The following is a 25,898-nucleotide window of genomic DNA, read 5'->3' on the forward strand; positions in this document are numbered from 1 at the left end:
TACTGCCAGAGTGGATTTTATGTCATTCCACATTGCTTAATTTGCATCTTTGAACAATCCGAAATCTGTTTTAGGACTATCAAGCTATCTATGTAGGTTTTTTCATTTTTTTTAAGGAGGTTTGTTGATTGTTTAATGCAGCATTCGGTTCCGACCGACTAGGGAGGTTTTGCAACTGCCCAGCACCTTCAAGGTAATACATGTGTGTTAATTTGTTCATTTCTCACATACACTCCCCAGCGTTGTCCCTTGGCTGCTTAACCACAGTTACCCTAGATTAGCAGAGGGCACTTATTAGAGAGCAGGTCCTGCTTCGATGGGCGAGGGTCCCACCTGGGCACCTACACATACCCTGGAGAGAGTCCCCCAGTAGGTGATGGCTGAGATAGTTGCTGCAAAGGTGCGGATGGTGCTATCGGCACAGCTGAGGTGCCAGCACTCTGCTTTCATCATTCACTGTCCCCTTCAGTGCACTCCTCAGATGATTCTGCATCTGTGGAAGAGATAGTGAGGATACAGCCAGTAACTGCACATGATATGATATGATAAGGCATTAATAACGCACCTATACACAAGTGTTTCAAGGCGCAACGCGGCAAGGGAGGGAAGACAGAGACAGCAATCCTACTAGGCCAGGTATCATACAGATTGCGCAAGTGCATGGGAAGGGGAAGGGGACAGTGCAGTGCAAGTGATAATAGAATAAATAACAATAAGTAAAAGTACGGCCAGCTGGTGTCAAGTGCAAGGGTAAGTGCATCCGGTGTCAAGTGCTGGTAGTGGGACTGACATGCATGCCGATGCTGCACATTGCACCACACGCCATTTGGGGACCTTCTTTGGGAGCCAAAGATAGTGCGTGGTGAACGTCCACCCTGCCAAACTCATGAAGCATAATGCATCATGAGCTCTCGCGAGATTTCACCGCAGTCAGGAGTCGCCCTTGAACTCACCTGTGAGTTTGGGAGTTGGAATTAAGTTCGTCAGGCCAATCAGAACTGACACATTTCTTGGAAGCATTTAGGCAAACCACAGCCCTAGAATATATTTGGGGAGGTTTGGTGTCCAAACAAATCTAACCCTCTCACTTCCTTGTTCTCATTTAATTGCCTTTGTGTGATATTTTATTTTGTGTTGGGCGCTGGCTCTGTGAAGGGCATTATATTCTAACACTCTTTTGTCACAAGACAATGGAGCACTCGGTCAGTCATTGATTGATTGTAATCTCCTGCTGCCTCCAACCAATTCTATTGTGTTCACTTCTCCCCAATATCAGGAAATGTCCTCTGCATAAATCATGCAAGGTTTGTCCTCACTAGTATTCACAGAGAGATGGTCATTTCCATTCCAATAACCCCCCCCCCACCCTTCTCTGCTAAAACCTATTCTACATTTCATACTCTACCTCAACCAAGTCCAATGTCAGTTGCCTACTCCTCCCTCAACTAATCTGCCTACATGACTCATCATGCAATCCAACCAGGCATGCCTTATAGAATGTTTGAGAAAGTTTAGCTAAATGTGTGGTTTGTGTTCCGGTGATACAGTATTTAGCCCAACTCAGTCATAAGCAATTGTTGTGACACTATAGATATGCTAAGACATGTACATTTGCCGTGAAGCTCACCTTGGTTAATGTGTTTGTGTGGTCTTGTGACAGCCTTTTGACAGTACATTGCTTTTAATGTGATATGTGATGATGTGCAGTGTTCGGAACATATACACATGGATTCAACGTGCCATATGTTGCACTGTGGCCCACCCCCTGCTGTCGGGGTCCAGCGCCAACCTCCTGTCATCAGAACCTCTCCAGGCTGCAAAGGCCTAACATGTAGGCTGCATCTTCTCCTGTGGGTGCATCAGCAGTGGAGCAACAGTGCCCCTTCCCAAGACAGACACCTCCTTGCAGTGCTCAGTAGCCACCAGCTGCCACACCCTCTGCTTATTGATCAGACACTTTTGCTTGGTTTCCTCCCTGGAGGGGCTGCCCCCACATAGAGGGTTATGAGGCTCCTCCTCCAGCTGCCCGATCCTCTGCTTATGGTCATTAATGGTTCCCTCCCTAGGAGGGCTGGACACCACACAGAGTGTTATGAGTCTCCTCCACCAGCTGCCTGATTCTCTGCTTATGGTGATTACTAGTTTCCTTCCTAGGATGGTAGGACACCACGCAGAGAATCATAATGCTCACCCACCAGCTGCCTGATCCTCTAATTATGGTAATTATTGGTTTGCTCCCTAGAGTGGCAGGACATTACACAGAGAGTCACAATGCTCGGCCACCAGCTTCCTGATGCTCTGCTTATGGTCATAATTGGTTTCCTCCGTAGGATGGCTGGACACCACGCAGAGTCACAATGCTCCACCACCAACTGCTTGATCCTCTGCTTATGGTCATTATTGGTTTCCTCCCTAGGAGGTCTGGACACCACACGGAGGGTTATGATGATCCGCCACCAGCTGCGCGATCCTCTGCCTATGGTCATTATTGGTTTCCTCCCTAGGAGGACTGGACACTGCCCATAGGGTTATGAGGCTCCCCCACCAGCTGCCTGATCCTATGCTTATGGTCATTATTGCTTTCATCCCTAGGATGGCTGGACACCACACATAGGTTTATGATGATCTGCCACCACCTGCCTGATTCTCTACTTATGGTCATAATTAGATACCTCCCTAGGATGGCTGGACACCACACAGACGGTTACGAGGCTCCTCCACCAGCTGCCTGATCCTCTGCTTATGGTCATTAATGGTTCCTTCCCTAGGATGGCTGGATGCCACACAGAGGATTTTGATGTTCCCCCGCCAGCTGCCTGACCCTCTGCTTATGGTCATTGTTGATTTCCTCCCTAGGATGTCTGGACACCTCACAGAGGGTTATGAGTCACCTCCACCAGCTGCCCGATCCTCTGCTTATGGTCATTATTGGTTCCCTCCCTAGGATGGATGGACACCACAGCGAGGGTTATGGGGCTTCTCCACCAGCTGCCTGATCCTCTGCTTATGGTCATTTTTGGTTTTCTCCCTAGGAAGGCTGGACACCTCACAGAGGGTTATGGGGCTCTGCCACCAGTTGCCTGATCCTCTGCCTAGGGTCATTATTGGTTTCCTCCCTAGGAGAGCTGGACACCACGCAGCGAGTCACACTGCTCTGCCACCAGCTGCCTGATCCTCTGCTTACAGTAAGCACATATTTTGGCTTCCTCTGACAAGAGAGAGCGTCCAGGGGTGAAGTCAAAATAATGGAAGTTAACAGATCAAAAGAAAGACCTACTGGTTTTCAAATCGGAGAACAAAACAATGGAATTTAAATTAGTAATTAGCTTTTTGCTGGTCCCATTCTGGTCACAGGGAGTGGAGGGTGGCAAGGAATTCAAGAGAAACAAAAATACTATCAGGATTTAAAGATTATTTGTATTGCTCCAGAACTGGAAGTCATATTTTAAATGCTTTGCATTTTAAGAAAATAATGTCTACCTGGGTCCTAGTTTTTTGGGACTTTGTTGACTTTCTTCCACACAAATGATCTAGTGGGAGCGCTGTAATCAGAGTGCTTGGCCGTTTGTGCCACTAGGTTCCAAAAACGTCTTGGGGTCTCCTTGGCATCTCCTCAGCAATGGCTTGCAATTGGAGCTCAGAGTATTTGAGCTTCCTCTGCATCCAGTCTGGTGATGCTTCCATGGCTGCTGGAGGTGGCCATCTTCTTAGACACAGGATGGATTGTGTTTCCTGCTTTTAAAATGGCTGCTACATTTCTGATATTGCATACATGAAGTGGTGTGTGTGCGCTCTTCCTTAACTGCTCTTGCAACAGAAATCTCAGAATCAGACAGTGCTCCTCAGATGGTTGCATTTAGTGCAATACGGCATATGTACATTAATTAAGGGATATCACCAAACTAGTAATAACACTCCTAAAGTTCTGGAAGTTTCTTGTCTGAAAGAAGTAAGTATATTTTTCTAACATAACACAGTGACCCTTTAAGAAAATAATACTGTACTAATAATGTACTGAGAAGAATACTGCATTTGCATATTAAAAAAAGAGAAAATATATGTAATACAACAGATGTTTCACCTTTTTGAAATCACAGGTTTATCACATAGAGTGAAATTTGCTCTGAAAGTTCCTCCGTGACTTGGCAGGATGCTGCTTCTAACTGTGCAGGGAGAGCAGACAGAGATCTCTATGCAAAGGCACATGTGAGTGGCGAGGAGTTCTCATCCATCATGTAGGCGTTGGGGGGCTAAGCGAGAGGACCAGCAGAGCAGGAGGAACACAATTCTAAGAGGACAGTCGGGCCAAACCTGACAGAATCCTGAGAAAACTTGTTTCCAAAAAGGTTGAAGAACAGGGAGAGGCCGTACATGTCGCAATTATTCTAAGGCTCGTGACCACAGAGGTAGAAGGACAAGGAGACCGAATAGAGGAGGGTGGAGTTGGAGAGATGTAAGAGGGATCCTACAACAGGTGAAGAGCTGCTCCATTGAACCAGAAGAAGGGGCGCACTCTGTCAGAGAAGTACCCAGGAGTGAAAGTGTGGAGATGCTCCATGGTGTCAGCATTGTACAGAGACAGCCACCCTTCCTCCTCATCCATGTACAACCCCAGAATCACAGGGGACTGATGGGGGACCCGTTTCAATTGTGTTAGGGTTCCCTCTCCATCCTTATCCCTATACTCAAAGGTCCTCAAACTCCAGGATTTGCCATGATACCAAAGTCCAAACATTTCTATGCTTTTCGCATACAGTCTTGCAATTCCAGCTTCCCACTCTCCATCCTCAAGTAGCTGCACCTCCCAGTAAGGTCTCCTCGGGGACCACTCTGTGATGGTCAAGTGTCTGATACTAGGCAGTGTCCTTCTTGCACGCTCAGTGTCTCCATCCAGATTCAGCAGTGCTGCAGTGAGAGAAGAAAGGGTTAATGAGTATAAAGCAGCCATCAATGTAAGATCTGATGAGTCATCCACCACCGGTAGTGATGGGCACTTCACTGCAGGTGCTTCAGAGATTTCGAACACATGTACTGATGTGCTCTCCACCCCGCTTGCTAATGAGTCCTTAACCCCCAAGTTCCAGCAACCTCTCCACCTGATCCACATCAAACAGTGCAATGGGTTTAGACCATTTCATTTCAGAGGGGAACATCTTGAGGATCATGAACACTAAGCTATGGCTCCATTGGATGGCTAAAGCAATTGCTCAGTGACAAGGAGATCACGAACACTAAGCTATGGCTCCATTGGATGGCTAAAGCAATTGCCCAGTGCCCAGCAGTTCATGAACACTAAGCTATGGCTCCATGTGTTGGCTGAAGCAATTGCCCAGTGACAAGGAGACTCTGAACACTAAGCTATGGCTCCATTGGATGGCTAAAGCAATTGCCCAGTGCCCAGCAGTTCATGAACACTAAGCTATGGCTCCATTTGTTGGCTCAAGCAATTGCCCTGTGACAAGGAGATCATGAACACTAAACTATAGCTCAATTGAATGGCTAAAGCAATTGCCCAGTGCCCAGCAGTTCATGAACACTAAGCTACGGTTCCATTTGTTGGCTAAAGCAATTGCCCAGTGACAAGGAGACCCTGAATACTAAGCTATGGCTCCATTGGATGGCTAAAGCAATTGCCCAGTGCCCAGCAGTTCATGAACACTAAGCTATGGCTCCATTTGTTGGCTAAAGCAATTGCCCAGTGACAAGGAGATCATGAACACTAAACTATGGCTCCATTGGATGGCTAAAGCAATTTCCCAGTGCCCAGCAGTTCATGAACACTAAGCTATGGCTCCATTTGTTGGCCAAAGCAATTGCCCAGTGACAAGGAGATCATGAACACTAAACTATGGCTCCATTGGATGGCTAAAGCAATTGCCCAGTGCCCAGCAGTTCATGAACACTAAGCTGCGGTTCCATTTGTTGGCTAGAGCAATTGCCTAGTGACAAGGAGACCCTGAACATTAAGCTATGGCTCCATTGGATGGCTAAAGCAATTGCCCAGTGCCCAGCAGTTCATGAACACTAAGCTACGGTTCCATTTGTTGGCTAGAGCAATTGCCCAGTGCCCAGCAGTTCATGAACACTAAGCTATGGCTCCATTTGCAATGCCATATCATAATGCCATATCATTTGTTGGCTAAAGCAATTGCCCAGTGACAAGGAGATCATGAACACTAAACTATGGCTCCATTGGATGGCTAAAGCAATTGCCCAGTGCCCAGCAGTTCATGAACACTAAGCTACGGTTCCATTTGTTGGCCAAAGCAATTGCCCAGTGACAAGGAGATCATGAACACTAAACTATGGCTCCATTGGATGGCTAAAGCAATTGCCCAGTGCCCAGCAGTTCATGAACACTAAGCTACGGTTCCATTTGTTGGCTAGAGCAATTGCCCAGTGCCCAGCAGTTCATGAACACTAAGCTATGGCTCCATTTGCAATGCCATATCATAATGCCATATCATTTGTTGGCTAAAGCAATTGCCCAGTGACAAGGAGATCATGAACACTAAACTATGGCTCCATTGGATGGCTGAAGCAATTGCCCAGTGCCCAGCAGTTCATGAACACTAAGCTACGGTTCCATTTGTTGGCTAAAGCAATTGCCCAGTGACAAGGAGATCATTAACACTAAGCTACGTCTTCATTGGATGGCTGAAGCAAATACCGCATGACAAGGAGATCCTGAGCACTAAGCTATGGCTCCATTGGATGGCTGAAGCAATTGCCCAGTGACAAGCATATCATGAACACTAAGCTATGGCTCCATTGGATGGCTAAAGCAATTACCCAGTGACAAGGAGATCATGAACACTGAGCTATGGCTCCATTGGATGGCTAAAGCAATTGCCCAGTGACAAAGAGATCATGAACACTAAGCTATGGCTCCATTGGAGGCTAAAGCAATTGCCCAGTGACAATGTGCAGAGACCTGAATGCAACGATGAGGTAGTGGAGCAGAATCCAGGAAGCCGTGCTAGAAATAATTGGTGTGTCTGGCGTTTAGGTCCTAGACCTCACCTTTGCAGCAATAGACTTCAAGGGTAAACTGCTGGCTGTTATAGCGTCACAAAATTGTTTACATTTGCAAACCAGAATCTCCAGACATATATTGCCAAAGGCTGTAAAACAGTTACAGATTACACCTTACTGAAAACGGAGGACTGGGTTGAATATAAAAACTCTGAAATCTGTAGAAATCTGGAAAGTGATCATAACGCTCTAATATTGCATTGGAAGTTCAACTAAGAGTAATACAATGATGGATTACTGGTGGATCCATGCCAATACCAGACACGACCCCTCACTTCGACATTTCGGGAAGGGGATCAAGACTGTCCTCTTCAAGGAATGTCTTCTCCTTAGCAGCTAGGTGCACCCTCCCACCCCTTCCCACCTCACCTGAGGATGGGAGATCTGCTCCAACCTCTTTGCTCCCCAAAGTTCCAGCCCACCCCTCCCCCCCTGCATCACTGTTAACTCCATGCTTCCATGTGTTGGTCCCTTGTGATCTGCTTCGCTTGCTGTCTACTTCCCCAGGTGACTCGTAAAATGCTCCTTTGCTTCCTGAAGCTAGGCCCATGCTCAAAAAGTGTAATAATAATAATTATGATTCAAGGCTGACAGCAATTCAAAGCTGGCTAACATTATGAAGCAAAGAAACTGTGATGCTGGATGCCCAGGTCCATGGAATTAGCTCTGGATTTGGGTGTTTTTCTTACTGACCAACGATCACATTCTATAGATGGAAAGTGATTTCAATGTCGTCACATGGGGCAGACATATCATTGGCAGGAAATACTTTACTCTGGAGTCATTTTGAAAGATTTCTCTGGAAAAAGGTCCTCCGTCAGCCTTTTGGAGTGCCTACTAGGATCGTATGTTACGAATTGGTCTTAATTTCACTGCAAGCGTTGGTTAGATGGAAAACTCTCTCGTTGTTCAGGAAAATGTTACTGGCTCAAGAGGGTTCCTTATTTGATGCTCAACATATGGTATGATCAATGCTTATCTTTTCTGAACTCAATTGTAGCAACAGCGCACATGCTAATAACTGCACCGATTGCCCTTAGAGGGAAACTCTGGAGGCCTGACTGGATAGAAACAACAGAAACAATCAGCCAATGTAAGAAGTGTAGGCTGTTCACTTATGTGACAATGGAGGACAAACCCTTTAATACTGTCACATAGTGCTTAAAAGTATTCCCCAATGCTAATTGGCAAGATCAGTTCCCCAGAGCCGGTTTTAATCTGTTTCCCATGAACAAATTGTTGGGTACGCGAGCAAAGGTCAATAGATAAGAGAGACTGTTCGATTTTATAAGGCCCCCAGCACTGTCGAAGCTTTAGAACATCTAGTGGTCTGGTGTGCTGGTTTGACAAATCGGAGACAGATACATTTTAAACAACTTATTCAGATATCTCACAGAGAAGGAATTATGCAACAAAGTTATTAGGAGGTCTCAATTAGCTCTGAAACCTGCTTTAATTAGGTTATTAAAACAGTTATTCCCCTCAACTATCTAGGATTAATCTAAGATGGAAGTATGAAATATTGCATTTCTAATTAGAGGTGTTTACCTGATGTGGATTGCACTAGTCACTTTATATATACACTGTTTACATCTCTGGATCTTTATGGGAACTTTTTGTACCTTTCTCATCTTTTTTTCTAGATTTTGTTCCTTACTACACTGTTGTAATTATATATAATCATGTATTTATTTATTTCTCCCTTCCCTCTTTTATCATGCGACTAGCAAAGTCAGGGTGCGGGGTGTCCTTGTTGTTTGGAAGAGGATTTCCTCAGAATAGCTCACCATCTAGGAAACTGTAGACCTTATGCGGAGTGTAATGATGACCTCCATTGGTGAAACACAGTCGGAGAATCTACTGATGACCTGTACCGGTCCCACTCAGGGTGACTTAAGCAAAACCAAAAGGTGATGGCTGGAGGGTTTTGAATCAATCATAACCAGGGCACTGCTCTGGTCTGGAGGGTCACCCAGAGCTGCACCAGAGGTTAAGACTAATTCTATACTTTCCAGACATCACCTTTTTATTTTACAAAGTCACCCGAGGTGGACAGGTATGCCCAGACATGGGCCATGTGCATAGGGATGTGACCTAGCAGTTTGGTCTTGGCTGCCACTTTTGGGGTTGGATCAAGCCTGAGTTGCATATTGTCTTTCACCTTTCTGTAATGGATTGACATGCTCTAGAACGATGGTCTGGAGGATTGCCCAGAGCTGCGCCAGAGGTCAAGATTAATTCTAAACCTTTCAGCCTTACCTTTTGTTTTATCAAACACTCTATAGGTCATTGTAGTAAGTGAAATGGCAGAGGATGATCTTGAGGGATGAACGACTTTAAGGACTAGAGAGAAGGGGCAGCACGAAGGGAGGAACCAATATGATATAGGGGGAAATAAAGGAAGGTTGTAATATTGCATGGCTCCGTCTAGTTTATGGTCCAGGGCCGAGCCGTTCAATACATAACATGTGGCCCAGCTAGAGAGGGTCACAACAACTGCTGATGAGGGGAAATGCACCCACATGTGCCCACATGAATCCGAGGGCGTCCTGGAGAGATTTTCGCTGATCCCGACATCCTAATGCATAAGAAAGGGGTACGTCCGCGCCTCTGCCGATCCTGGCTTTTTATGAAGTTTTGCTGATACCGGTGATCTGAAATATGGGAGAGGGGTACTGCAGCCACCCCCCTCCGCCGATCCCAGCATCCTGTGAAACACCACCGATCACGCCATCCTGCCAGGTTTACCGATCCTGTGTCCTGTATTGAACCAAGCCGATTCGGCGGAGGAAGGCAACTGCACCAGTCGTTCCACAAGGCAAAGAAAAGTAGCACTCTGCCCTCCACTAACACCAAGATCGTATGAGATTGCACAGCAGTAAGCCATTTTGTGCTTTAGACAGCACTCAGCCATTTTCCGTGACTCGCTATTGTCCGCTGTTGGTTGCAGAGCTGGCCGCCGCACCAGCAGGGGATTTGCCGTGGACAATTTTCCATCCGCACTCCATCCTCCCAAACCGGCACCTAATAGGAGCACGCCGCCGGGAGGCGGGGTGCTCATCCAGAAGCATTTCCTGATGGTGAGATGATTGCTACAGTTACAGGGGTCAAAAGGGGGTCCCACCCTGTGATTATTAACAGTGCTGCTGCAGGCTGTAAGAATGACGGAGGAAGGAAATACGAATAGTCCTCAGGCTCATCTTCTGTGTCTGGACCTGAAGCGCCAGAAGGAGTTCCAACAGCGTGTGAGGCCCAAAACATGAAATAAGCCAGAGAAGCTCACATGTGGTGTTATTCACTTGGGATGTATACCCTGAGGACTTTCTCAGCCATAAATTAAGAGTTACTTCAGCCAGTTTGGAAACGGATCACAAGGTAGATTTTAAGAAGTAAAAAGACTGGTGGTAGGAAAGGCTGTGCATTTGGGGAAATTGAGTGTGATGAAGTGGCCAAGATTCATGCTGAGACCATGAATAATTACCTTTTCGGTAGGAGACTCTTGAAATGTAAGTCTAGGCCACCAGAAAAAGTTCCTGAAAATATTTTCAAGGCCAAATATTTTCAACCACTTGGACAAAAAAGGTAACCTGTCTTTCGGCGGTCACAAGGCCCGCTTCATCCTCACAGCCGCTCAGCTATTTGAAGACCTGCATGCAGAGTGAGGACCGATGCTGATGGCAATCCACACCCGCCAGCCACCAATGGTATCTCACAATGTGGTCCAAAGGAGCCTTAGTACTAAATCAACACCAGAATGCAGATCCACTGCCACTCCAAGCAGGGAACAGCACAGGGAACCTCCAGTGCTCAGCACAATGAAGCCACCAACACTCCAAACCAATACAAAGGACACACACCAACATTATACGAGGAAGGGGATTCATCCAGTTGACAGTCCATGGAAATCAGCTCACCAGCTGACCATCGAAGCAGAACAAGACACTAAAGGGAAACTGTCCCACCGTAACATAACACTTGGAATAAATACAGCCATGAGAAAGTGGTTGGACATATTGTTCACACCTAGAAAATCTTCCAGAGACGATAGTCGAAAGAGGAACGATTGTTGTCAAAGGACGAACCCCACATGAACAGGAGGAGCAAGGCTCCTGCGGAATATCGTAGAAACAAGAGATCATCATCAGGAGTTGTGCCGATGACAAAGATGACAGGACCAGCCCTAAACACGGAAAATGAGCAGTCTTGGTCTGAAACCCGCCCCTCGAAGTACATCTCAGAGGAATGTGTCCCCAGCACAAAGCAAAGAAAGGAGAGGCTGCCAGGGACAAATGCATCATACAACAGGACGGCAGAAGCGTTTGACCTCATTAAACCCCGGAAGGAAGCTACGCTGCAAGCGGTCGGAGAGATACCGTAGCAAACCCTGGGGGACCCGGTTTCCAAAGATAGGCTGGTGTCCTGGGGGCGTGGGCTGCGTGGTCTATAACCCAGAGGTGCATGGTACATCTGAGCTCCCTAGTGAAGTGACATCTCCGTTTGTGCAAGAGCACACAGACTTGATCTCAAAGACCCCTATCTACGTCAACGATACTGAGGTAGACAAATTGCCTCACAATGACATGCATCCCAACAAGACAGGACAAGTAGGAGCCATAGCACACAGGGGTGGCTGTGACACAGATCTGCTGAATACCCATGGAAACCACTATATATCACAAGAGGAGATGAAGAACAGAGGGAAAGAATAAACCGTCTTCCGACGTGAAGCTGTCCACATTCATACAGTATACCCGGAGTTGCAAAGCAGCAAGGAGCAGAAAGAGCACAGAAAGAGGACTACCGGAGTAGTATCTGAACAACAGCTGGAGCAGGAGACAGTAGAAACCAACAGAAAGGAGAGATAATGCCTGGGACAACAAAGTGAAAGTACTGGAAGAGTCGTCACAAACAAAACGTATATGTATCATGAGCATCATGGTCGACTGTGTGGTCCAACAAAACGTGACAGAAAGAAAGGAGACAGCACCCCAAGAAGCATGTGGAAACCTAAATATGGAAAAAGAAGTGGGTGAAGAGAGAATGCATGAGGATGAAACTAAAAAGAATGATACAGGACCTCCAAGTGCGCGGATTGACATGACACGAGGAGGAGTGTCATGTGGCAAGAGAGGAAAGATCTCAATCACAGAAGGACCAGGGCTAACTGAAATACATACAATAGCAATGGAAGGGCAACTGAGACTGAGTGCCCAGATGGAAAGAGCAGGAGTTAAGAATGTGTGGAAGTATCAGGGAATTGGAAAAAACAACAGACAAATGAGGAAGTGGAAGAGCAGAGGAACAGCAGTGCTAACCAAGAAACAGGTGAAGGGAAAAGAGGCTACCATGCGAAGGCTGAACTGGAGATGCAAGCCTATCATTGAAAATGGAACCAAGGATAAAGAGAAGAGGTGACACCAGCGGTTTGCACCATGACCCCTTCCAATTCGTGACAAAGCAACAGGTCACGGGAAGTTGAGCAGGTGGCAGAAGAGCATATGATTGAATACCATACTTCAAAGGGTGATCAGGAATCGACACAGAGGTCTCAAGGTAAAGAGGAGGTGAAGAAGAACTACAGAATGGAAGTCCCAGAAGAATACTGCAGAGTCCTCCGGAAACCATTAAAAGGACTATCAACCCCACAATGTTAATTAGGGGGGAGATGTTGTAGGTAAAATGGCAGAGTACAACCTTAAGGGATGAGCAACTTTAAAGACCAGAGAGAAGGGGGCAGCACAGGGAGAGGGAAGAAGTGGAGGGGGTACTAATGCCCGGGAAGAACCAGTATGCAATGGAGGGAAATAAAGGAAGGTTGTAACATTGCATGGCTCCATCTAGTTTATGGTCCAGAATCGAGCCGTCCAATCCATCACATGTGGCCCAGCTAGAGAGGGTCACAGCAGTCATCAATATCTTCCAATTCAGAACCCGTGGGCCACTTTCCCACAGTCATTCAGAGTCCCGAGTGCAGAAGCCAGAGCAGACAGAGCTGGAAGGTCGCCGTGCAGTGAGCTAGGTACGCTTTTCTCAGCCCAACACATGTATGCAGCAATAGATATCCTCCCTCAAGGAAAAGCTATCAGACCAAATACAATTCCACAACGAGGTCTTTAAATGAGCAGGTGGTGGTCACCATTACAAGCAGTCACTTTTATCCATTCCATGGTGTGATGCTGGAAATGCCTTATGGGGGGGTGGAGGGGCAGAGCCTCCCAGCCCTAGTCCCACCACTTCTCTGTGTGTTTTCTCTATTTATTCTGCCACTGAGGTCCAGCATGGACCTCTGGCAGTGCAGCTCTTCATGTTTTCATTTTGGTGAACAACACCCATAAAATACCCTTATGGCCCCATGGGTGGGGGTATACCCTTGTACACCTTATGTGTGTTTTTAGGCTCTTGTGGGTTTATTATTTTTTTTTAAAAATGTTTATAATGCTCCACAGGCCTGTGGGCCTGAGAACGCACAAAGCAGAGTATGAGCTGGTGGCAGCTACATGCTGACTTGGCAGTGGCTCTGAATGTCCTCCATTTTGGAACACCCATGCTCAGCCATAAGAATCAGTGTACTCCTGCTAGGAGGCAAGATGGCACCTGTGGCCTCTTGGTTTCTATTGCATTTTACCTTGTTTCCCAAAATCCACATTCTTTTTTATAGGTGTCTATGAAAGGGGCCCATAGGGGTCCCTCGCGATATGGAAACAAGGCAATAACCATACACGAAAGGATGCGCCAGACACGAGGTTCAAATTCCCAATGCTAGGGTTTATTGCAAGCAAAAATAGTCCCAATTGGCTAACTGTGGTCTCACGCCCCGCGACGTGAGTTTTCTAGATCTCGAGGGACGCAAGAGAGTGAATTACGTACATCAGTTACATATATACAAAGTGCATATCATACAATCAGTTATGTCATGTTTAACACCCCCCTTTATTAAGTTTCTTTGAACTCGGGATGACGATGGACATTTCCGACGGGTATGACAATTATGACACTTTCGATGTCTATTCTAGTAACAATGTGCAATTAGAAAGTGCGGAGGCATCTTCTAGTTGTTGAACAGAACACGGTGGTTCTGTTCTTGGAAGCAAGCTGCACACAGGGGAAGAGCCACATTTCAAGCTTTGCTATCTATGAGGTACTATTCGTGTCCTGGGAGCCGACACGCTCTAAAGGGTTTTGTGAAGGGGGGCCGTAAGAAGAGCATAATTCAAGCCTTTAGCTGCTTTATTTTAACATATTCTACCACAGTACGAGACTAGCTGGCAGCTGTGAAATGATTAATTGCCCTGCAGCTCTCACTCAAGGCTACAGAGAGGGAGCGTGGGCATTCCTTTCTGGGCTACTCATGAGGAGTTTCAACTGACTCCTCAGTCCCGCGACCTTGCCCTTTCATATTCAGACAATAATGTTAACAGTTGAGCAGAGTAAGCAGAATTCGCAAGAATTGCAAGCTGCAAAGCAGTTTAGACAGAAAGCAATGAGCAATGGTTAACAAGCAAAATGGCGATTCTTGCTACGTTTAAAATGGCCGCTTGTTGGTCAAGCATAGCAGTCTGTATTTCTATAATTCGGTGCATAAGACGGTTGGCCTTCGGCCATCAAGTTACGTCTGTCATTCAAATGAAGGGTATTCACTTTTCCAGATTGACATCTGGGTGGAGTGAATGGCCTGAATGCCTGTGAGCCTGATTGGCTGCATGTCTGCATGAATGCCCTTCGGCGTTATTGGTTGACTGAGCCTAGCTCAGCCTGAATGGGAACCATTATGTAGAACAGAAGACCTCTCACTCACCAATGTGGGTGTGTCTGCTGCTGCATTTTCTTCATGTACTCGCTGACCTCTTTCCTCACTAACTTTCCTAGCTGCAATTTGGCCCTTTCTCCTCCTCCACCACCCTCTCTATCTGTGGTGTATCACCTTGGCTCTTCAATATTTATCTCGAACCACTTATTCACCTGATCGGCACCTTCTCTCCTCAATTTCAGGGTCATGCCGATGACACACAACTTTCCATTGAAATTCTGTCTTCCGACCTTCTTCCTCCTCTCTCATCCCTGACTGTCTGTCTGTCATTCAGGCATGGTGTGCAGAGAACTATCTCTGTCTCAATACTAATAAGGCGGAGATCCTCCTCATCGGGTCACCAGTTCCCTATTTAACTCTTACCCGTTGGCCAACCTCTTTGGGTCCTCTAACCCACAAACTTGTGAGGCCAACAACCTTGCGGTCATCTTCGACTCTGCTCTCATTTTTACCCCCCTCATCATGGACCTTATGGAAAAAGTCCCATTTCCAGCTCTACCTCCTCAGAGGCATTCTTCCTTTTCTCACCTTCACGCAGAAGCTTAATTTCTCCAAAGCTCTGGCCCTTTCCAAGCTGAACTACTGCAACCCCCTCTTTCTCAATTTTAGCATTTTTTTGTATTTATTTATTTTTTATATAATGCTTTACACCAAAGCGCTGTACGTAGGAACACAAAAGGTATATTTAAAATGGAGAGAGAACATTTGAAACACAGCGGAATTCTGTGGTTACATTAACCTTTGTTAACCAGTAGAAAGAAGATAATAGCTCAAAGAGACCCAGAAAGAAGAATAGAAAGAGATAGAACAAAAAGAGAGTGGGATTGCATTCAAGTGTAAAGGCGCAAGAAGAGAAAAAGAACGAAAACAAAATTCAGCACAAGGAGGATGAGGGACAGTAAGAAGAAAATGGGAGGAAGAGCAGAGTGAGTGAGTGGGAGTATACAATGAGATGAGAGAGGAAAGATAAGGGGGTGCTAGGCCATGGAGAGATTTAAAAACTAGAAACAAAAAATTGAATTTTATACGGTGATGAAAAGAGAGCCATCTCAGGCCAACCAGAGAGGAAGAATTGGAGTCACGAGGAACAAGCAGACATAGAACCCGAATAGAGGCATAAAATACTGATTTCAGAGGAGCAAGATGAGATAAAGGAAGTCCACAGAGGGTAGAAGAACAATAGAAGAGCCGCAAAAAGATTGGGCAGATGCCAGGAGTTGAGTGGCCTTAAAAGTCATGAAAGGATGGGATTTTTCGAATATTGTGCAAATGGATTACAGAGATGTGACGGCTAACGAAGAGATCTGAGTCTAAATAAAGACCCAGATTACGGGCCACAGAAGAAGTAGGTAATTGTGCTGGGGGAAATTATATGAATGGGGGGGAAGAGGAGGTGAAATGGTAGGGGATGAAAAGAAGATCACCTCTCTTTTAGCAGCATTGAGTGCCAAAAAGTGGTCCGTCATCCAAGATTGAATAGCAAGGAGACAGGCGCTAAGCTTAAGGTGGATATCATCAGTGAAGTGTGGAACGGATAGAAAAAGTTGAGTGTCCTCAGCGTAAAAATGGTGAGATAGTCCAAAAGAAGAAATAACACCAGCAAGTGAGGAGGTATAGAGGGAAAAGAGGAAAGGACCTAGGACAGAGCCTTGAGAAAGACCATCAGTGAGCAGAAACGTTTTGGAAGAAATGCCGGCCCAAAGAAATGAGAAGGTCCTTGGAACAGGTATGACTCAAACCAAATAGAGCCAGAAAAACCAAAGGAAGAGAGAGCAGACAATAGGAGTGTGTGGCCAAGCGTTTCGAAACCTGCAGAACGATCTAAAAGAATGAAGAGAAAGGTGTTTCAAATGACGTGCAGAGTGTAGGGAGTCCAAAACCGAAAGAAGAGCAGCCTCTGTGGAATAGCCAGGATGGAACCCAGACTGGAAACAAAGAAGAATGGAATTTCAAGAGACAAAAGTGGAGACTTGCGAATAAACAATATGTTCAAGGATTTTAGAAAGATACAGTAAAACCGAAATGGGACGAAAGTTAGAAGCAGAGGATACATCGACAGTAGGTTTCTTCAGAATCGGAATGATAGTGGCGTGCTTAAATGAGGATGGAAAAATAGAAGAGGATAGACAGGAGTTAAACACGATTGTGAGGTAAGGAACAAGCAAAGGGTAGTCTTTAGCAATAAGTATGGATAGATGAGAGTCTGTTGGGGAAGAGGTAGGGTTAGCTCGAGCAAGAAGGAAAGAAGTGTCCTTATTAGTAATAGGGATGAACTCAGTAAAGATCTCCCTAGGAGATACCAAAGAAATGGAAAGAGCCAAAGATGTCGATTGCATGATGGAAGATTCAATAGCAGATCAAAACAAAGAGTCCTTAGCGGTGCAATAAAGTGCAAGGTCAGAAGCAGTAAGAGTGGAACTGATTGAGTGATCGGGGGTTGGGAGAAAGGAGACGGGAAAGAGTTTGACTGAGACGACTGTGAGTGTAAGAGATCAGAGAAATAAGTTTGCTTGGCAGAGTGGAGAAAGTTGTCGTACGGACCATGTTAAGAGGGATAGGAGCTGTGGTTTCCCACAATTTCTAGCTTCAAACAGCATCTTTCTAGTCGCCGGTGAGCACATTGCATGGCACAGAGATGGGGAGAGAGCCATGGTTGAGGAGGTTTTCATGTGGGATATAAAGTTGAGGAGGGGTAGAGTGAGTCAAGAGACAAAGAAAGCAAGGAAGAAAGAACGGATGAAGCTTCATCAGCTGTAAGAGTGGAAAAGGATGCAGAGGAAGCCAGGTTAAGAGTGCAGGTAAAATAAAGAGTGTTCTATTAAAATTGTGCAGATTGGGCCGAGTATGAAGGAGAAGTTGTGAGAGACGAAGTGCGATAAGGAGACGTTAAAACAATAAAAAACAAGAGAAGATGATGGTTTGACAAGTAGATCGGGAGAGAAGATACAGGAGATGTAATAAGAGAAGACGTGAATATAAGATTTAAACAAGAACCAGAGATATGAGAAGGAGGGGTGGAAAGAGAAACTAGGAAGTGAAAATCAAGAATAGAAAGAAACGGAAGAGCAGAGCGTGTTGTTAAGAGATGGAGTTTAAGTCACCAAGAACTATGAGTGGAATAGTAGTAGGAAGCAAAAAGGACAACAGAGTATCAATGTCCTCACAAAATGAGGTTACCAGTCCAGGTGGGCGGTAGATCAGTAAAAATGCGAACTAGAAGAATGGGCGGTAAAAATAGAATATGAGAATTCAAAGGAAGCAAAATTGGGCAAAGTCAATGTGTGGGGAGTGAGAGTAAAAGAAGAGTGATATAAAATACCAGTGCCTCCTCCACGGTAAGAGACACACGGAGTATGGCAGAAAGACGTAAAAGAAGTAGAGAGTGATGCAGGTATACTAGTATAATGGTAGGAATCCAGGTTTCAGTGATACAAAGGAATTGGAGATTTAAACGTAGAAACATGTCAAGTACAGCAGAAGATTTGTTAGAAAGTGACCAAGCGTTCCATAGTCCAAGATTAAGTTATGTAGTTTTAGGAGTACAAAGGGGATTAGTCAGGTTTGCAAGGTTCCGGGTGGACGTGCAATGCCTGAAACCTGCGCAACGAGGTGGCATTGTGTGCGCTGGAATCAAGGTTCCCAACAGTACTGTAAGGATTGTAAATAAAGAACCAAACACGGATATGGTGCCAAAGTAACCTGCAGATGGATGAGCAGGGTGTGTCAGCAATGTGGAGGCAGGCAGAAAAGATGGTACCTGTGATGCAGCTGATGGACAAGCAACTCAGCATGATGAAGGACCCCGCATAGGGACGCATCCCTCCGCGGACAGCCGTAGACAGCGAGGTCTCGACTTGTCCTGACTTCGCTTGGGCTTCGCCCAGCCCGTAAATGATGTACTTTCCAAGGTTGCGTGGATTGGCTGATGCAGAAGTTGGGCACATACCCAGGTGTTGCTTAGCAAAGGGGACGCTCGTTACAGCACTGAGAGGAGCGGTTGAGCGGGCAGAATGACACAGACATCGCAGTTGAAATTATGCAGGCAGCACACATCCTCATAGCCAGGCGGCATGTAGATTGCAGCAAACCAGCAGCAAATATGTTAAACGGACCCCATAGACAACGAGTTCTCGACTTAACATGGCACATCATTAAGTGTATTTGTCCATTGACCTGCTCCTGGCAACTTTTATTAATGTAAAGGCTTGTGTGACTGAGCGTCGTGCAACAAAGATGTTTGTACATGTGCAAATCGAGGTGAGCTTGTGCACCACACAGGAGGAAATGGCCGAAGCTTCCCTGCATGCTGCTCTCCCTGCCGCCCTCCTGCTGGGGCCTCACCCCCTTCATGTGCAGCTCTGGCTGCTTTCACTTTAATGTAGTAACTTTCAAACTCCCTCTTTCACTTTTCTCTTTCACTCTCCCTCTTCACCCCCTCAAGCTAATCCAGAATATGGGTGCAAGACTTATCCTTGGCCTCAAGCGTAGGGACGATATCTCTTCAGCCCTAAAATCGCTCCACTGTCTCCGCTCGCTCCAACGATTAAATTCTTGACCCTTTGCATCGCCCACAAGCCATTCTGGGTCCTGGGAACACACTATCTCCAACTTTCCCTCCCTAAATACGCCTCTGCTAGAGCACTAGGCTCCTCTAATTCCAACTCTCTTACTGTCAAACGATTCTCTAAGCAGAGGGTGGGGGAACAGCCTCCCTGCCCCTCTCAGATTTGAGCTGGACATCCTTAAGTTCCAGAAAATGCTCAAACCTCTGACCATCTCTTCCTCTTTCCCTCTTTCGCTTCCCTGCTAATCACCCCACTGCTGCTGTGACTGGTGGCCTGATCCTCATGACCTTCACAGGATCTCAGGCCCTTCCTCTCAGTGATTACCAGCACCCACTCCACACAGCATGGACCCGCTGGCCTCTGCCTGGCAGCTCCACTTACCACCCTTGAGAGCTGCCTGTACCAGCACTTACACCGAGGTGCTCCTGCTGGCTCACCTTAGCACTTCCCTCTTGGATCCTACTCTAGCACTTGTCCACTCCCCTTCAATCTGCCTCCCCTGCACTACTCTTCAATGCACTTGCACGGCCGAATGCCATAAGGCCTAGCAGGACCTTGACTGTGTAGATATATATATATATATATATGCTATTTTGTTTTCTTGCAACTGTTATTTTTTCCCCTGTTCCCTTCCCATTTATGAAGCGCCTTACAAATGACCAATAAAATACAAATAAAATAAAGAATCAAAAGTCAGAAAAACGCTATGTTCCAAACCCTGACAACAAAAGTGTATGCACCCGTCACCGCCAGAAGTCATCGAAGGGTCCCAGTGGTCTTACTCCCATCTGCCAAACCTTTAAGGAGCTCACGGCAAGTTTCATCTTCACAGGGCTTCTACAGTCAGAGAAATCATCGACCAAAGGAGAGCACCGCGAAGAGCAAAACTTCTGCACTTCAGAAAGACCTTGGTTCCTTTTTATTCTTGGACTCAGCATCCCAGTAGCTCCTTCTTCCAAAGGGACTTCATTTATGGAGGGAATCGTTGAGTAAAACCGTGAAACTCTGTCACTTCGCCTGCCAAGTCACCAAAGGTACTGTGACAAGGAAGAGCATCTTGTAGCCTCAGGAGGTGTCCAGTGGTCCCAGATTTGTCTTGGATTCTGTTCTCCTGTGCCTCTCAGGTACTCTGGGGTGGTAGGACCTTTTAAAGAAAGCAGAAAGTTACTGAACATTATTGGACTGGACTGTAAAAGACAAGATAAGTTACTCCCTAATGTTTCCATTGCAGGTTGCCCAGGTGGGGGGTGGGAGGGTCTTCACACAGAATTGTCCATCTATTCTAAAGAAAGCATTTTTCCACTGTTCACAACTAACCTGCCTTTCCTCCCTATTCTATGCTGATACACCTCACTTAAGAATTCACATGACTATTTAACACTGTCTGCAGTTAGTGCACCTATTACTGAATTTAAGTATTTTGTGGTGCCACATAGAGTGTATATGTTTGTCATTCTTTGAATAAGTATTTTGAAGTGAAAAGTGTTATTATTTAAATGTATATATATTCCTGAATATTTATTTTATATAAATAAGCTGTGTTATCACCTAACATAGTATGTGGACATTGCTTTCTGGGAGCTTGGGGACTCACAAGAACCTGCCTGCATCACGTCCTGAAAGCTTAAGCCTGGCTGCTCGTCCATTGCTACCCAATTAGGAGCCTTGCTGGGTGTCCTGTGCATTTGCCCTACCATATATAGGGTAGAAGTACAGCTACGCCCCTCCAGTCTTTACACACGGAATGTAGCCTTTTCGTGATATCATGGCAAAATAGTGTCATTGCTACACTATATAAGACAAGCATAACTTCATCATAAAGAGTGATAAGTCTGATTGACCTTCACAGCAAGATGTGCATGAGGACCACCCTAACGAATAAATGCCTGGGTCGAAGGTACTGCAATACAAACCCAGTTAAAGGCGGATTTAGAGCTGGAATATCAGATTTTCATGTCACCATGAAATATATGCCCCTGCGTGCCACCATAAAAAAGATCTCCCTTTACCATGAAAAGGCCGAGCACATGAGAAGGCTCGAGAGCACCCTCAAGAGATTGCATGACCTAGGCCTCACCTTGCACCGGCAGAAATGTGAGTTCCTCAAAGATCGAATTGGGTTTTTTGGGTTCATATTTCACACAGCGGGAGTGTCACCGGACCCGGAAAAGATCAGGGACATTCGAGAGGCAGCGGCGCCAACGTCCCCCACGGAGGTGAGAAGCTTCCTGGGGATGGTGAACTATTGCGGACGCTTTATCAAGGGCCTTGCCTCCTTATCAGAACCCCTCAGGGCACTGACCAGAAGCGATGCGGTGTGGAAGTGGGAAGATAAGGAGCAGGAGGTGTTTCAGGCACTCAAGAATGCCCTGTCGGATGGGGACACCATGGCCTACTTTAACTATGCCGTAGAGTCGGAGATTGTCGTCGATGCCAGTCCGGTGGGAGTGGGGGCAGTGCTCTTGCAGCCGGATGGAAGAGGAGACATGAGACCTGTTGCGTACGCCAGCAAGGCCCTCTCTGATACTGAAATGCGATACTCGCAAATTGAGAGGGAGGCGCTCGCCATTTTGTGTGGCTTCCACCATTTTCGCCTATATATTCTGGGAAAGCCGGTGGTAGTGGTAACAGACCACAAGCCCCTACTACCAATACTGGCAGGTCTATCTTCGAAGCCGCCACCAAGAATAGAGAGGTGGATGCTGGCCCTGATGGAGTACGGGGTGTGACTAACGTATAGGCCAGGCACCAACAATCCGGCGGACTACCTGTCACGTCACCCCAACGCTGGAGGTAACAACAAAGGCGTAGAGGTGTCGGACTGCCAGGGACTACTCTGTCATGTGGTGGATGGGGCGCTCCCCGTAGCCTTGTCGAGAGCAACCATTGCCTCTGAGTCATCCAAGGATGAGGTTTTTGACATCACAAAAGAAGCCATTAGAAGTGGAGAATGGAAGGAAATGCTGCGCAACAACTCCCGGCGCCAGCAGGAGGCCCAGAGAGATCTTCAGGCACTCTGGCGGGTGAAGGAGGAGCTCTCAATATCCGACGATGGTCTTCTACTGAGAGGGAGGCAAATTGTAATCCCGCAGACACTAAGGAAGCGGGTGCTTGAACTGGCACACATTGGACATCAAGGGGTGATCAAAACGAAAGCGAGAATACGACCAAAGGTGTGGTTTCCGGATCTAGAAGAAAAGGTCGAGGGTTTTGTGAAGAGGTGTTTGGCTTGCCAGGCGGCAACCCCGGGTGAAAGGGCTCCCCCTATAAGCTCGATGGAGCGGAGTGAGAAGCCGTGGGGGACAATATATGTAGACTTTGGTTCGACGGGTCGGGGCATGTATTTCCTGGTAGCCGTTGACCAATGGTCGAGATACCCGGAGGTGGAGGTGGTAGAATCAACGGCAACAGAATTCACCACGAGGGCGTTCGACAGAATGTTTGCGGCACATCGATTTCCGGAGATGCTCTGCTCCGACAACGGACCGCCGTTCACCGGCAACCAATTTGCGCAATACCTCCGTGATAGGGGAATAAAGCACTGCAGAGTCTCGCCACTGTGGCCTCGTGCTAACGGTGAAGAGGAAAGAATGATGCGCACGCTGAATAAAGTGCTCAGGATCTCGGCTAACGGAGGTGACGACCTGCAGAAGAAGCTAGTGGAGTTCTTGAGGGAATATCGGACCACACCCCATCAGTCCACGGGCGTCGCCCCAGCGGAGGCCCTGTTTGGGCGCTGCCCCAGAGGAATGATACCTGAAATGGAGGGGAGGAGTCCGGGCATCATAGACAGTGAAAAGGTACGAAAAGAGCGGGCCATACACAACCAGAAGGAAAGTGACAGACGAGGTCTGCAGGGCAAGGAGATCCTTGTCGGAGATTCGGTGCTAGTTAAGAACCGTCACCCCGAAGGAAAGCTAGCTCTACCGTTTGAACCGCACCCTTGGAAGGTCACCCATGTAAAGGGGACCATGGTGACAGCTGCCTGTGAGCGCGGTACGGTCACGCGTAATGTATCGTTCTTCAAGAAGATGGACACTTCAACAGGAATGTCCAGTGACCAAGCCGCGCCCGCCCAGGAAGAAGGCTCTGAAGAGCTGGGCGAGGAACCCATGAACATCGGAGCCCCAGCGGCGGAAACGAGCACGGAGACCCCAACAGTCACGTCTAGGTATCCCTCAAAAGTGTCCAGGAGACCGCCTGCCCGTCTCAAGGACTATGTGTTGGACTCAGGGGACTGAGGTCAGGAGATCCGTGGCCTTCAGTAAGTGATGGGAATAGACCTGCTCCCAGGTCGCTCCAGTTAATGTTTTACTAAGTTGATTGCATGTTGTTGTTTGTTGTTAAAGATAAAAAGGGATGTGACGTCCCGAGTGTGCACTGGGCATGCGCGAGCCTCGTTTGGGCCCGCGCATGCGCAATGGAATAAAGTAAGTCCGTGCGGCAGTTGCCGCCGGGTGATGCAACCGGCAACATCGTGTCTGGCTCCTCTGTGCCTGTGTGTGTGTGTGCACGTGTGTTTAGCCACCCACACTCCGCTAGGCCACACAACAGGGGCATCACTCAGAAATGAATGGCAAGAAGAGGAGTTAAACAAGTATGCTGTTTCTACGTAAACGATATGGTCAGCATAATGTTGGGTGCTCTAAAAGATGAGTGTGTTGGAACCTTACCAGTACCAGTACTCCTGTTGAGGCTGTGTTTTTCAGTTCCTAGGCATGGAAGACCACTTCTGAAAGTTTGCATGTGTGGGCCTGCTTAGGATATGCATGCTGGACTAGGAGACGAGAAACTGCAGAAGATTGTGTGCAGGGGTGAGCAGGCAAGATGCCTGTATGGAGGAGGCAGCAGATGAGGTCATGCAAGGCCACACAGGCACGTGAACCACGTGAACCACGGAAAGAGCTGCCATCTTGTTCTGGGCTCACTAGCACCACCACCAAGTTTTATGGCATTATTGGGGCATTTGAGGCCACATTTGGCAAATGATGGCAACATATACAAGGCTATCCCATTCATTAAGTGACTAACCTGGCATGTGATGGCATTATTGGGCATTGCAGATTGTGCTTGGCATATTATGGCAGCACCAGTACATGTGGGTTATTACATTGCATGTAGTAATTGCGCAAAGATTATAATAGCAATGTTGAGAGAAAGATGAATACATCCATAGCTTCTGCCCCTCCCCCAGCCTAATACTGCACAGGTGAGAAACGTTACTCACTATGACAACCGTACCACCCTTATCCTAGGCAGGTGCAGCAGGAGATAGGCACAATCTAATCTAGGCAGCCATCTTCTTCTTTAAAATGGAAGCTTCTAATGAAATGAAAGGCTTCAAGACTTCACAAGAATGCAAGATGCTAAAATCACAGAAATACAGACCTGTGCAGAGCTCAGGCAGTAGTCGGCAACCAGAGCCAAGGTTACAGTGAAACACCAGAGGGTAATATTGTTGCAAAGAAGGAACGAGATAGCAATTCCCAGGATGCAAGAGGTATACTCCCAGATTAATTAAAGTTTAGAAGAGCACAACCGACCATTGTTAGCCAGGTGCATGCAAACTATAAACCAAGAGAGTCTGCGCAGAACAACTCAATAGTGTCCCCTGTGGTAAAAGAAGCCATAACACCCACATTAAATATATGTTAAAATCCAAATAAATGCATGGTAAAATAATTCCAACCACAGTCCTATCACACGTGACCCATAACTGGCGAACAATGTCCATTCGTTAGGAACCAACACAGATAGGACACCTGATGTACTCCCTACACATACACCTAAACACAAGGCATCATACAAGGCCAACTACAAAGAAATAACCCTGGCTCATGGCCTAGAAATAAGGGATGTTTTTTTTATTGAATGGAAAGCAGCCAGTGGAATTCTCTACCCCAACTCCTGTCCGGCTCTTGTCTTGACGACCTGTCAATTGACCAAGGCTGGTTAGTAGAATGTTGTAACGCTCACCCGACTCCCACAGAGGCGCTGGTCTAGTCTGGGTTGCTGTGGCCTCTTCGAGCGTGATGCGCAGAACTCGGAACACCGACTGAACAGGACCCTCAAATCTTGCTTGTCTGGCCCGTAGGAATATCCTTCTGAAGATGAGAAAGGGAATTAACAGTCTGCAGAATAGTGTTCTTGCTCCCCCTTGCCCCCTTCGTTCTTCTCTAACTTCCACCGAAATCCCCGGTCGAAGCTCACCTTATGGTTTGAAAGGATGAACTCTCCATCCTGCTTCTGGTGCAGGGGCGCGTGTTTGTCCAGTTACTTCACTGGTTTTCAGAATGGCGCTGGCAAAATCCACTTTACTTTTCCGAGCGGAATGCCGTAAGTATGAAGATTACAAAAGTTCAAGTGTTGAGCCTCCTTTTCTGTTGCCTTCCTAACCTGTGATCTGTCCTTTATTTCAGGTGCAGAATGAAGGCGATGCGTTGAGGGATTGAATTGCCGATGGTAAACTCAGGTGAGTAGCGATGGGGGCG

The 25,898-nt window shown here is 46.8% G+C and overlaps 1 protein-coding gene across 1 annotated transcript in view; it reads right to left on the minus strand.

The window, feature by feature from the left end:
* Nucleotides 1-3,839: 3,839 nt before the first annotated feature.
* LOC138515659 (uncharacterized) overlaps nt 3,840-25,898 on the minus strand; it is a 231,206-nt gene continuing 209,147 nt past the window's right edge. Inside the window, exon 5 of the mRNA XM_069630344.1 lies at nt 3,840-4,905. Within this exon, the coding sequence (XP_069486445.1) occupies nt 4,466-4,905 (440 nt within the window). The 3' untranslated portion in view covers nt 3,840-4,465. The remainder of the gene's footprint in view (nt 4,906-25,898) is intronic.

Source organism: Ambystoma mexicanum, chromosome 6q, assembly GCF_040938575.1.
Source record: "Ambystoma mexicanum isolate Mex_15411 chromosome 6q, UKY_AmexF1_1, whole genome shotgun sequence".
Classification (NCBI taxonomy): Eukaryota; Metazoa; Chordata; class Amphibia; order Caudata; family Ambystomatidae; genus Ambystoma; species Ambystoma mexicanum.